The following is a 13,812-nucleotide window of genomic DNA, read 5'->3' as shown; positions in this document are numbered from 1 at the left end:
GGATCCCTGCCGCACCACGTCCCCTACCCATGTCCCTTGGGGAAACCCAGAGATTGAGGAACCGGTGGGAGTGTTTGTCCCGTGCCTGTAATGAGCTCAGTGTGGATCAACACTTAAAAAAAAATGTCTAGAAACTGCAGAATGCTGCCTCCCAGACTGAAGTAGGGACCAGTCCACTGGGGAAGAGATGACCAATTGAAAGGTATTTCAAACACATACTTGGAAAGCTGTCAGAATAACTGAAGTTTTCCAAAGAAATAAAACACCAAGTCAGCTGGCATGCTTCAACTTTGGCCTTTTCTTGAACTACCCACCCCTGCCGGACCCAGTCCTGGCCCTGGGCTTGCCAGTCACCTGGTGTGTCTCCTGCTGGGAGGCTTTTCTAGTTCTGCTCAATGCCACTTTGCCACAGAACTTTCCAAGGATTCAGTCTAAAGTGGGTCTCCAGTTGCTCCATGCCTCATCTTCACTGTTTTCATCTCAGTTATTCATTGCTGCATTTTTCTTTATTGTCTTTCACATCCTGCAATATCTAGCAGGATTCCTTGTCTATTTTGCTCCTTTGTCTCCAGTGCTAGAGCAGTGGTTAGCATGGGAAGAACCCAGTGGAATCTTCATGGGTGAATGTATTTTAATTGTTGAATTGTTGTCTCTGTCTCTCTCTCTCTCTCTCTCTCTCTCTCTCTTTCTCTCTCTCTCTCTCTCTCTCTCTCTGTGTGTGTGTGTGTGTGTGTGTGTGTGTTTGTGTGTCTCTCTCTCTCTGTGTACGTGTGTGTGTGTGTGTGTGTGTGTATGTTTCTACCTACTTGGGCTTGAGCTCAGGACCTTATGTTTTCAACTTGGCTTTTTCACTTGAAGTTGGCACTCTGCCTATTGAGCCACAGCTACATTTTTGGGTTCTTGAGAGTTAATTGGAGATAAGAATCTCTTGGGGGGCGGGGAGTTTGGCCTAGTGGTAGAGTGCTTGCCTAGCATGCATGAAGACCCAGGTTTGATTCCTCGGTACCACATACATAGAAAAGCCAGAAGCGGTGCTGTGGCTCAAGTGGCATTGCACTAGCCTTGAGGAAAAAGCCCAAGGCCAGTGCTCAGGCCCTGAGTTCAAGCCTCTGGACTGGCAAAAAAAAAAAAATGTCTCATGGACCTTCTGCCCAGGCTGACTTCAAGCAAGAATCCTTAGATCTCAGCCTCCTTAGTAGCTAGGATTACAGGCATGAGTTACCAGGACCTGGCAGTTGTTGGGTGTTATTTTTATTTTTTTATACTCCGTCTTCTACTGTTTTGACCCCAACCTGGGCTTTTGCTTCCTCTGCAGCTGCTGACAAAACCATGGAGACATCTCCTGCTGCTGCCTTTGAAACTCTCATGAATGGAGTGAAGAGCTGGGACCTCCCCAGAGGCCCGGTTCCCAGCGAGCTCCTCCTCATTGGAGAGGCTGCCTTCCCCGTGATGGTGAATGACCAGGGCCAGGTGCTCATTGCCGCCTCCTCCTATGGCCAAGGCCGCCTAGTAGTTGTCTCTCATGAAGGCTACCTGTTGCATTCTGGATTGGCTCCGTTTCTTCTTAATGCTGTGGGCTGGCTCCAGCCTTCTCCTGGGGCTCCTGTAGCAGTGCATCCATCCCTGGCATCACTAGCAAACCTTTTGCAAGACTCTGGCATCGACACGCAAATTGTGCCACGACCTGGAAAGTCCTTCGGAGTTTACTGCACCAATGCCTACAGTGACATCGTGCCTGAGAAAATGATCCGGTTTATGAAATGCGGAGGAGGCATGCTCATTGGAGGCCAAGCCTGGTACTGGGCCAGTCAGCATGGCTGTGACAAAGTGCTGTCCTCCTTCCCCGGAAACCAGGTGACAAGTGTGGCAGGAGTGTACTTCACTGATGTCTATGGTGACGTAGGCCATTTCAAGGTCTCTAAGAAGGTGCCAAAGATTCCACTCCACGTCAGGTGAGTGTGTGTTCCCCACTGGGGAGTCTGAATTGTGTTTTATAATCATGCTGAATTGTCTTCCTCAGTGAGCTTCTATTTCCATATGGATGGTATATTTTTACTCCATTTTGGGACTACCACAGATCAAAAGGAGGATAATTGAAATGTACCAAGACTCAAGAGAGGCCAGCCTTCACTGCCAAGCAGTCCTTCCTCCAGGCCAAGAAATAATCAGCTTTACAGAAAAGCTCATCTTATGTGCCACTCTATCCCTGCCTATCAGTTTCTTAAGAAAACAGAAGGGGGAAGTAGATGAATCTAGAACGAATCATGTTGAGTGAAACAACTCAAGGAAAAAGGAACAAAATGTGGCTATTAGATCCAAACAGTACAAGAGCAAGGACTCAATATTTGCGTACCCAATGCTATGAACATGGTACTGGAAATATAAACACAACTACATAACATAAGAATCTATGACTCTATAGACATAACGTTTTATTACATAAATTAATATGTCTATGACATACAAACCCTCAGCCTAATTTTAAGTATGTTCTAAAATCTAGGTTCCAGTGATTATATATAGAGACTCCCTTCTTGAATACTTGTTTGTTAAATACGTCATTTGAAATATGATGTAAAAATCAATGTTAATAAATTCTTTAATAAAAAATTCATATTGGTATACAAAAAAAGAAAGAAAGAACGGGAAGGGCATTTCTCTGTGTGAGCAGCTAGCATAAGCCAGTCCCTGCTCTGGACACTTGAGAATGCAGCACGGCACAACACAGACAAACCGTGCTTCCCATGAAGCTTGACTTCCAGTGGAGATCTAGGGAACTAATCAACAAGTATTCTGTCAGACGTTAATAATGGGGAAGGGCCGGGAGCGTGGCCTAGTGGTAGACTGCTTGCCTAGCATGCACAACAACTGGAGTTCAATTCCTCAGTAGCACACACATAGAAAAAGAAGTGGTGCTGTGGCTCAAGTGATGAGTCCTATCCCTGAGAAAGCCCAAGGACAGTGCTCAGGTCCTGAGTTCAAGTCCTGGGACTGGCCAAAAAAAAGGGGGTGGGGTGGAGAATGAAGCAAGTTTTATAGTAAGCCTGTGAGGAAGAGGAGAGTGGCAGCTATTCTATTTAGTGTCTTCAGGAAGGGTGTGTCAGAAGACTTGTCAATAACACTGTATTCAAATTGAATGATGTTGCAAAGAGAGGGATTCAAGATGCAGGATTGATGGTACAGTTGATGGAAAAGTAGGAACCCCCACAAGGACATCAGCTACATCAGGACCGACAGTGGAGGGGGTGGTGTTACAGGTAGCGTGGCCACCTTGTACATAACGGAGCTGCAGCTAGCAGTGTCCAACAGGGCTGGATCCCAAGGTGGGAGGTCAGCCTGACCAGAGCTGGAATCCTTTATTCTGCCTTCTAGTCAGTTATCTCTCCTTCTTATGGGATGAAGCCACCAGTATGGGTGGGGCGGGGGATAAGTCCAGGTAATGCAACTTCCTACAGCACTAAGGTTGGGCCACAAACAGGGGGCAGTGGCTTTACCTGCAAACAAGCAAATGGTCAGCTTGAAAGGCATCTCTGAAAGGAAATGTTTGGAAGGACACCTGAAAGAAGAGAGAGAATGAATGGTATATACAACCATTAAAAGAAGAATGGAGGGCCGGGAGTTTGGCCTAGTGGTTAAAGTGCTTGCCTAGCATGCATGAAGACCCGGGTTCGATTCCTCGGTACCACATATAGAAAAAAAGCCAGAAGTGGTGCTGAGGCTCAAGTGGTAGAGCTCTAGCCTTGAGAAAGTCCAAGGGCAGTGCTCAGGCCCTGAGCTCAAGCCCAGGACTGGCAAAAAAAAAAAATTAAAGAAGAATGGAGGCCAAGCAAGGAGCCAGAGCTAAAACCACAAACAGAAGCTGGCTGGGTACCTTCCAGGAACATCTAAGAAAGCAAAATGGTTGGAGCTGCATGAACAAGGATCAGAAGGGTACAAAGTCATGCAAGAAAGATCATCACAGCTAGACCCATAGATCTTACTCTCTTCAGGACAGAAGATAGAGAATCTATGCAGAAGATTTATCTCTTTATGTGTATGTGAGTCTGAGAACTCAGGTGACATGATTGATGGAGAAGCTGAACAGGAAGCCACTAAAGTAGGCCACACAGCTTGTGGCTTCCACTGCAGTGGCCATAGTGGAGCTGCTAGGGGCAACCTGCACTGTATACTCTGAAATATTATTGGCAGACTTGGCTGCTGGGATGGATATGGAAGAAGAGGAGAAAACGGAGTTGAGGTTTGGGGTTTGAATTGCCTAAAGACCATATTGACATTTACTGAGTTGTGAAAGACAGATCTAAAGCCAGTGTTGGATATTTGGGGTCTAGATGTCGGTGACTGTGTCTGTCCATATATAGTGAAGGCCCTCCTATAATGGGTGCATTCACCATGTTGCAGTTTATTTTACTCAGGCAGGATGAAGCCTGCGTAGGAAATGAAATCCTACAGCATTGCTCCTATGTGTTGCAGGCTGTGACTCTCACTGTGCCCTGCTTTTGTCACAGTGCATTGCTTTTTTGTTTATCGCTACAAGATAATGATTCTAGGCACTATAATTGTATATACCTAGGCAATAATTAGCTGGAATAGATGATGCACCTGCTGGGTCTGTCTCTTTTAATTTAGAAAGCCTTTTATTGTGGGGAAGTCAGAACCATTAGACTTTCATTTATATCTTAGGAAGGGTACCTGTCAATAATGAGTGAGCAGCTACAGGGCCTGGACCCTCACTCTCAAGACAGACAGACTTGGAATTCTTTCCCTTCTAACTGGGCTAGGAAGGTGCTCTGGTTACCAGGGAGACTGGATGAATCCAATTTGTCCCAGCCTGTTTGTTTAACATTCTAATATTAGGAAACAGGCAGGTTGAATTATATCAACGTGATCCTCTTAATTGCACCCTGTGAACTCTACATCCGCAGACCAAACCTGTTTTTCTTCATCAACAACTACATTTTTCATGTCTACGATTGAATTGGGAGTTTATTCCACATGGATATTTGTTTAACCTTTTAATTATGGCCCCAATGTTATTGATCAGGAATGAAAAGGTGGACAGGAGCCATGAAGTGAGCTCTTCATACTGACATTTGCCTCTTCCTCTCTCATGTCTCCTCAGATGGGGCGCGGAGCTCACACAGGACCAGCAGGAGCTCTTGGCCGGGATCTCTGAGCTGAACATCAAGTCAGGCGGTGTCCCCTCGCAGTTGCTGGTGCATGGGGCTCTGGCCTTCCCCGTGGGACTCGATACCTCCCTAGGCTGTTTCCTGGCAGCTGCCCACTATGGCCGTGGCCGCGTGGTCCTGGCTGCTCACGAGGGCATGCTCTGTGCTCCCAAGATGAGGCCTTTCTTGCTCAATGCTGTTCGCTGGCTGGCCAGAGGCCGGAAGGGTAAAGTTGGGGTGAACACAAGTCTTAAAAAGCTGCACTCGTTGCTTTTGGAGCATGAGTTAGACTGCACCCTGGAGTCCCAGCTAACCAAAGCCTTGTGTGTCTATTGCTGTGTGGCTTACAGTGATGGGGAGGCCAAGAAGATCCAAGAGTTTGTGGCTGAAGGCGGGGGCTTGCTGATGGGTGGGCAAGCCTGGTGGTGGGCTTCCCAGAACCCAGGCCACAACCCGATGGCTAGCTTCCCTGGAAACGTCATCGCCAACTGCTTCGGTCTCAGCATCCTGCCTCGGACCCTCAGCCCGGGCCGCTTCCCCGCCCCTACTCCACACATGCAGAGCTACCACCTTCGCAAGGCGCTGGCTGAGTTCCAGACAGTGTTGAACAGTGGTGAGGACACCATGGAAAAGAGCTATCTGGCCAGGTTGGGGGTAGACGGGGCGGCCTTCCTTCAGATTCCTGCAGAGGGGCTTCCTGCCTACACATCCCTGCATCGGCTGCTCAGGAAGATGCTGACACAAGCTGGCCTCCCGAATGTGAGCAAGGAAAATCCGGTAGCCAAGGGCTCCTGTGAGGCCACGGTGCTCTGTCTAGCCACAGAGCTGGCACACTCGGGGACTGACTGCTCCCAGCTGGTCCAGGGCCTTGGTCCTTGGACCTGCTCCTCCAGACTGTCCCCGTCAGACCATCCCATCACTGTGGAGATCGATGGAAACAACCCAGGTAGGGGTGAGCTGTGCTCACTGCAATCCCAGGCTGGGGCTTGATTTCTGAAGGGCTTGGAGGTGTTGACCTTCAGAAAGGCCAGCTCTATGCTTTACTTGGGTATTTTCAGGAAGATGGGGGCTTAGAGTTCCATTTAAGTCCTAGGAGATAGGAGGTAGAGATTGAAAGGGTGAAGGTTCAAGGCTGGACTGGACATAAAAGTAAGGCAGTTCCTGTTCTTCATGCTTATAATGTCAGCCTGGAGGAGATAAAGGTAGAAGCTGATCCAAGGCCAGCCTACAGCCAAGACCTGAGACCCTATCCAAATTATAAGTCCAGGGAGTGTGGCTGGCAGAACTCAGCAGGGGGACGCTTCCCAAGTGGGAGGCTAGAAGTGGAGTCCCAGTGGGAGCAGAGAACTCTGCCTTCTCTTGGACTCTTTCAGGTGACAGCGAAGCCTGGGTGAGCACTGGGCTGTACCTCCCAGAAGGACAAAGTGCGGAGGTGTCCTTGTCACAAGCTGCTGCATCTGCTGGCCTAAAGGTAAGGCCAGACCCCCTTGGGCAGCCATTTCCTGCTTCCTCACCCACTCATGGCTTCCAGGGGCACAGGGAGGGACCACACTGCCCATCTCAGCATCTGTGGGTAGAGCTGCGACATTTCCCACAGCCTCTGTGAGTGACTGAAGCAAGCCCCGCCACCAGGGCCACAGCCAGGTCTGCATCCTCAGCCTGAGTTCCACAAGAAGCTGCTTTCCCTGCCCACAGGCTCCTAACTGCACCCACCCTCCTCCTGCCAGCCCCGGGCTCTCTGAGCTTTATCTCCTCACCTGGACACACATAGGGTTTCTTCACTGAGCTGCCCACATCTCCTCATACTATGCTTTTCATGGAGAGTTTCAATTTAGGGGCTCTGATGTGTTCACATTCTCTCCAGAGCTCACCTGCTTCTACCCAGGCGAGCCCAGGGTGGCAGATAAAGCAGAACGGGGGGAGGGGAGGAAGAAAGGGGAACAGGCGCTTTTCCCTGAGCCACATGGCCCAGCCTCTGTTGACCAGGGCCAGTGGAGATCTCCGGGTTCCTTGGCAGCAGAGGACTCACTCTCGCTCTGCTGCTTTGGCATAGGATTCTGCCTGGTAGAAAGATAACACAATGCCATGCCGCGCCGTGCCCCCCCACCACTGTGGGCCTCAGTGTTATGATTATTCACAGTGTCTCACCAGGTCATGCCTGAGCTCTAGCCTCTGTCTGGCTCCTTTTATTACTAGAAAGGAATACAATATACTTTTAAGTCTACATGACCTTGGAGTGTGTGTGTTGCTCACTAGTAGAAAAGGGCAGTCCAATTCCCTTCTTCCCTACACACACACACACACACACACACACACACACACACACACACACTTCACATGCACACACATATACTTACACATAGATACCCACACACATATATACATAAACCCCTCCACATATACACATACACACCTCCACACATGTATACACATACATACTCACATACACATATACAGTACACACACACACACACACACCCCTCCATGAATGGTGGCCCCATCTATCCAGGTACAGATTGGCTGCCACACCGATGACCTGACCAACTCCAGCCAGCTGTCTCGGGCCCCCGTGGTCACTCACCAGTGCTGCCTGGACAGGACCGAGCGGTCCGTGTCCTGTCTCTGGGGTGGTCTCCTGTACATCATCGTGCCCAAGCACTGCCAACTGGGCCCAGTGCCTGTCACCATCAGGAGAGCTGTGCCTGCCCCCTACTACAAGCTGGGTGAGTGGACAGGATGGGGAGGAAGAGCTGCAGACACGGTGGTGACTGGGCTGGCTGCTCCAGGGAGAGCGGAAGAAGGGCCGGCAGAGAGAAAGAGGAGAACTGTTAGCAATGAGAGTAGAGATACAGAACACCCTGTGTCCGTAGAGACTTCTGGGCAGGGAGGAGCAGAAAGGAGATCTGGAAGTTTCTCTCCTTGCCACAGCCTAGTGGCCCAGGGGAAAGTAGCTCATGATTTCAGCGTCGTCCTGGCAGAGTTCAAGTTGTAGTTTGTCGGCTCCAAGAGAAGTCAGGGTCGTGTGTGGCAGGCTGGTGTTTCTTCCAGGTGCGACTTCCCGGGAGGAGTGGAGGGAGAGTGTCCAGGAGAGCCTGGCCCCTTGGGGTGAGCTGGCCACAGATAACATCATCCTGACCGTGCCAACAACCCACCTGCAGACCCTGGAGGACCCGGCGCCTCTGCTCCAGCTCTGGGATCAGATGATGGAATCCATAGCCAGGCTAGCGGCCCAGCCTTTCCCTTTCCACAGGCCTGAGCGGATTGTGGCCGACGTGCAGATCTCAGCCGGTGGGTATCCTGGGGAGCGCCCCCACTACTTGGCCATTCTGTTTTAAATTTGGTGGTACAGGCTCTCATGGTTGTCAGGCCAGAGGTCTAGAGGCACACCCCTTCCTGTTTTCCTTTTCCTTTTGGGACCATGATCCTCCTGTTTGTGTGTCCCATGCAGGTGGGGGTAGCAGGCATGAGCCACCCTACCCAGCCTTATTGATTGAGATGTCATCTCACTCACTTTGAACCCAAATCCTCCCAGTCTCTCCCTCCCAAAGTAGCCAGGATTACAGGCATGAGCCTTTGCACCCGACCTGCATTTCACTTAATAGCCAAGATCATTAAAGTATAATCTTTTTAGTAAAGTGTAATTGAGCAGGACAAAGACACCAAAGACCTGGACCATGACAGAGCTAAAAGATGTTTACCGATACAAGGTAAATTATTGCTGTCTACAAGAGTCATAGGACAGTAGGTCAGTCTCAGAAAACTGGTATTGAGCGGTCACTAATATCCGTGGAGGTTATTTCAAGGAGAGTGTGTAAATGAACTATTTTTTTTAACCCTGAAGTCTGCATTGAGAATGGATGAGGAAACAGAATAATGCACCAGGTCCTGAGTGGTTGAAAGTGAAGCAGCACAGGAAGGAAATCAAGAACTCTGCTTCCAACATGGGAAGGTTGCTTTGAATTTCAACTTATCTATTAAAAAAAAAAAGATGAAGCAATTTCTGTCATGGAGTACAAATTTAGATGGCAGTAATCTGAGCCTGGCCTGGCCTGTGAGACCTCAGGTAGACAGGTGACCCACAAAGGAAGCCCCGGATTCCAGCAAGGCTCACTACGTGGGGTGCATTCCTGTAGTCTCAGGAGTAGAGATTGGAGGAGCGGGTGGGACAAGAAGGAGGTGCTACAGTACAGCCATCTACTTTTCAACCAACAGAGGCGTTGTGCGATGGGTGGAGACATCTGGGGGTGGTGGGGAAACGCTCCAGGGTGGCAAGAAGTGGAGGGGGGAGGTTGGCGTGGCGCTTGCCTCCATGTGGCAGCTCTGCCTTCTCTACCCCCAGGCTGGATGCACTCGGGGTATCCCGTCATGTGCCATCTGGAGTCCGTGCAGGAGCTCCTCCACGAGCCGAGCATGAAAAGCAGAGGTCTGTGGGGAGCGATCCACGAGCTGGGCCACAACCAACAGTGTCCTGAGTGGGAGTTCCCCCCGCACACCACCGAGGCCACCTGCAACCTGTGGTCAGTGTACGTGCATGAGACCGTCCTGGGTATCCCCCGGGCCTTGGCCCACTGCGCTCTGAGACCCTCCGAGAGGAAAGAGAGGATCAAGGCACATCTGAGCAAAGGCGCCCCCTTGTGTAACTGGAATGTCTGGACGGCTTTGGAAACGTACCTGCAGGTACTGAGCAGAAATCGGGGGTGCCTTCGTGGGCATTCCACATCTTTCATTCTCCATCTCCTGTAGGGTTTCACCCAGCCTGGGACCCCACATCCCCTCAGTGTGCGACACAGGGCTGTGTGGTGCGTGCCCTTGGGTCTGCACCATGAGAATCACCCCCGTCCTGCTCACTCACAGTGAGGCGGCAGAGCAAGAGAAATGAAAAATGTATTAGTGTCTCTTGTCTAGCACATCGGTGAGGAGTTTACGTAAGCCCTGAGTGAGACATGCTGAGACTGAGTCACAGTTCCTCAGTCACCGTCCACGGTTCCTGCTGGTTTGGTCCTTGATCTCCTAATAAGCTTCCACAGCAGTCATTGTCTCTTGTGTTTTCTTCCACTTAGCTTTATGGGTCTATGGGTCCCATGAGTGTTAGCATCTTGATATGAGAACAAAGATTTGACCGCAGGAGAACATTATAGGAGATTTGTAAGGGTCCCAGACTTCTCTCACCCATCTGAATCAATGTACATTTTAAAGAAACAACTCCTAAACCCAATAGGGCAACACAGAAGTCATGATTTGAGCCTATTTCCGATGAAATAAACACCTACTTCTCTCCATTCCCGGTTCTGCTTTCTGTTTCAGCCCTCGTGAGCAGGATCTGAGCCCTCTTGTGTATAACCACAGTTCTATTGGTAGGGGTGGTGGCCTGCCCTCCACAGCTTCATGCAAATGCCCTTCGTGTAATGAAAAACTTAGAACTAAAGCTTGGAAGCTAATGGCAAGCCCTGCCCTTTTGCATCCTGTCTTTAATGATCTTTTTTTGATTGAAGATCCTCTCGTTTCCTTCCTTCCTTTCTTCCTTCCTCCTGTTCCTCTTCCTTCTCCGGGTCTCACTCTTCATCTTTTCTTCTCTCCTCCTCCCTTCTTCCTTCCTTTCATATGAATGAAGACCAAACCCAGATGTTTCCACACAGTTTCTATATTCTTTATTTATTCAGCCAGTCTGTGGCCCTAGAGATCATCAAACTTTAATGGTAGATTGTCACTAAAGTGTCAGTTAAAACCTTACTCCAGCCTGCCCACCCACTCACTCCCTCGGTGAGTGGATTCCTGCCTATCTTCATACCCGTCACTCCCATTGACCTGTGTCCTCTGGAGAAGCAGAAGCTCTTCATCCTTTTTATCAAGCACCAACTCTGGCATATCGTCGCTAAATCATATGTGATGAAGTTTAATTTATTGATGCATTAATTAATAAGTTATGGTCAGGGAGACTGAAAGACCAACCTGTTAAGAACAGATGAACAGTAAGGTACTGAGCAAGGCTTACCTTAAAGGTAATCAAAGGTCAGAAATGGCTTAAAAAAATGCTATGATCATGTCTACAAAGTGTTGGAAGTCACCAACACTGATAGGCCAAATAATTAGGATTTGGTCATTTCAGGGTTGGAGGCATGGCTCAGGTGGTAGATTGCCAGCCAATGGGCAAAAGCCTCAGATACTGAGTTCAAGTCCTGGTCTCGAACCAACAAAAGGAAAAGGATGAGGTGGTTTCCAGTCTCAGTCAGGCCCAAGCTTGTCCTGACACTGAGGAAAACACTTAACATTTGAGATTATGTGTTGATACAGATAAGACTAGAACTGTCATTTATTGAATGTTTTCCTTTCCCACATATCATGTTTTCCATGAGCCCCTCTGCTAGGCTGTTTGATGACAGGGAGCTGGAGTGAGCCATGGAAGTTATGTGGGGGGGGGGGAGGGGAGGGGAGAGTGGAGAGTACAGTAGAAAGATGGGCCCCAGAAGAGGAATGGAGCCGATGGACAAAGGGGCAGCCATTACAGCAAACGCAGTATACTGCAGAATATGCCTTGTTCCACCTGACTATTTCTTTCCCTTCTTTCTCTTTGCAGCTGCAGGAAACCTTTGGCTGGGAACCATTTACCCAGCTTTTTGCCGACTATCAGACTCTTTCTGGCCTCCCTGATGACAACAGGAGCAAGATGAATCTCTGGGTGAAGAAGTTCTCTGAAAAAGTGCAGAAGAATCTGGTCCCCTTCTTTCAGGCCTGGGGTTGGCCTGTGCAGAAGGAAGTGGCCGATAGCCTGGCCAGCCTGCCCTGTTGGTTGGAACATCCCATGGTCATGTACCTGGATACGAAGGAGTAGAAGGCACAGAGCAAGGGGACAGGGGAAGGAAAACAATCCCCCTGTGATCCAGCTTGCCACCCTCAGGGCCTTGAAGCGCTCTTCCTAGCCATGTCATTTCTTGTTTTGACAATCGTTCCATGAGAAAGTCTCATGAGGACAACTAATGTGAAGAAAAATCCCTTTATGACGCCATCATCTCAGCCTTGTCTACAATATGATAATTTCCTTTGATTTCACTAGTATCTACTTTCAACTGTCCAGGAAATGTTTAACTGAAAGCACAGAGGAACCCCCTGACACATAATGAAATCCTGGAGTAGGAACTGGGAGTTTAGATGTGGTGTTATCTATTTTTTTTTCTCTAACCACATTTATTTTTGTTTTCTGAGCTTTCTAGAAGTCATCATTAAGTAGCTGTATGAAGGATTTGCCATTCAAAAGAGCAAGACCCCTTAATGTAAGGGGTCTTGATCAGTGTCCCCCTTTCATCATGCTCCCTATCTCTTCCTTACAATCCCCCCCGCTCGGCAGTCTTCTTAATGTTGTAGGATTTGCATTGAATTTTATGACTGCGTTCTCACCCCCTCTAATAAAAAAACTAGTAGAAAAGGTGAGGAATGTCTTCATCTGGGATGAGACTGGGAAACTGAAGGAAAAGCCTTAAGATACATTCAGAAAGTAGCATGGTTTGTTTTAAAATGGACTTTTAAAAAGTTGAAAAATATTTTAAGTCAAGCAAAAAAAAAACAAAGTTGAAACACAGCACATTTTTATGTATGTTGTTATGGCTCCTAAACAGATCATAACATGATCTAAAAGCTGAAGTTGGATTGTTTAGGGTCATAAAATGCAACCTAGTACCATTCCCCTCCTCCCCCCATTTGTTATATTTTTCTTCTTTGCAAGTAGTGGGGTTTGAAACTCAAGTGCTTGCGAGGCAAGCTTGCCCCACTGAATCTTACCTCCAGTTTTGTACTGACTGATTTTAACATGGTGTCTCACTTTCAGGCCAGGCATGGGCTGTGATCCTCCTAAAATAAATCATCCTCACCAAGCTCTAACGAGGGCACTGTACAATTAGAGTAGTAATTATAAAGCGGATCGCCAGGGCAGCATCATATTAAGAGACTGTTGTCAATAAATCAGTGTTTCTCAAGTCCCCCATCACCATAAACCCCGCTTCCACCACCAAGTAGAACGCCATCCAGGCCTCTACGTTTCTCCTTTGTTTTCCTTTCAGGTTTACTGCTTGTGTACACAACCTTGAACCACAGTTTATAGTGAGTTGATTTTAAGTTTTATAAAAATATGATAAGGTTCTATTTCAATGTCATCTTTTATGACTTCCTTCTGGTGACAGATATTGTTTGTGAATTTCTTTGGGGGTGCCACATAGAAATGGAGTTGACTTTCATTTCTGCCTAATAGAACAATGATTCACTCAGTTCATCTATGTTGATACATATTTACATTTTTATATTTGGGAATAGTTCGCTACTATGAGCAAGTTTTGTATGGTTTTTGGTGTGGGTGAGCAAGAGTTTCCCTCAAATACCTTCAAAATAGGATTGCTACATCGTAGAACGTGAAAAACTTCAATTTTGATGAAGTAAGTTGAAGATCAAGGCAAATCACTTGGAATTTGTGAGTTTGCATGGCTTTAAGCACTCATGATCACAGTATTATTACGTTTTCATTAGGTCAGAGTTGTGAGTACTTTATCATGGTGGTTTGAGTTTTTTCCTGCTAACTAGGTCCATCAGCTCCCATATATTAGTAATGCATTTGTCGCTATGCTTTTTCAAGTACCCATTCAAATCTTGCGCATTTCACTAT

The 13,812-nt window shown here is 48.0% G+C and overlaps 1 protein-coding gene across 1 annotated transcript; it reads left to right on the top strand.

Annotated features, from left to right (window-relative positions):
• The first annotated feature begins 1,323 nt into the window (after positions 1-1,323).
• Positions 1,324-12,966, top strand: LOC150063722 (TRPM8 channel-associated factor 2-like). Its single transcript, XM_090333452.1, has 7 exons — positions 1,324-1,952; positions 5,120-6,111; positions 6,539-6,636; positions 7,675-7,888; positions 8,214-8,453; positions 9,505-9,842; positions 11,740-12,966. Exons 1-7 carry the CDS (start codon positions 1,330-1,332, stop codon positions 11,992-11,994), a joined length of 2,760 nt encoding a protein of 919 aa, XP_090189578.1. The 5' UTR covers positions 1,324-1,329; the 3' UTR covers positions 11,995-12,966.
• Positions 12,967-13,812: the final 846 nt, after the last annotated feature.

Source organism: Megascapheus bottae, chromosome 5 (assembly GCF_031878675.1).
Source record: "Megascapheus bottae isolate mThoBot1 chromosome 5, mThoBot2.hap1, whole genome shotgun sequence".
NCBI classification, from domain to species: domain Eukaryota; kingdom Metazoa; phylum Chordata; class Mammalia; order Rodentia; family Geomyidae; genus Megascapheus; species Megascapheus bottae.
The sequence above is the reverse complement of the archived record's forward strand: the minus strand, read 5'-3'. Positions and strand labels throughout refer to the sequence as shown.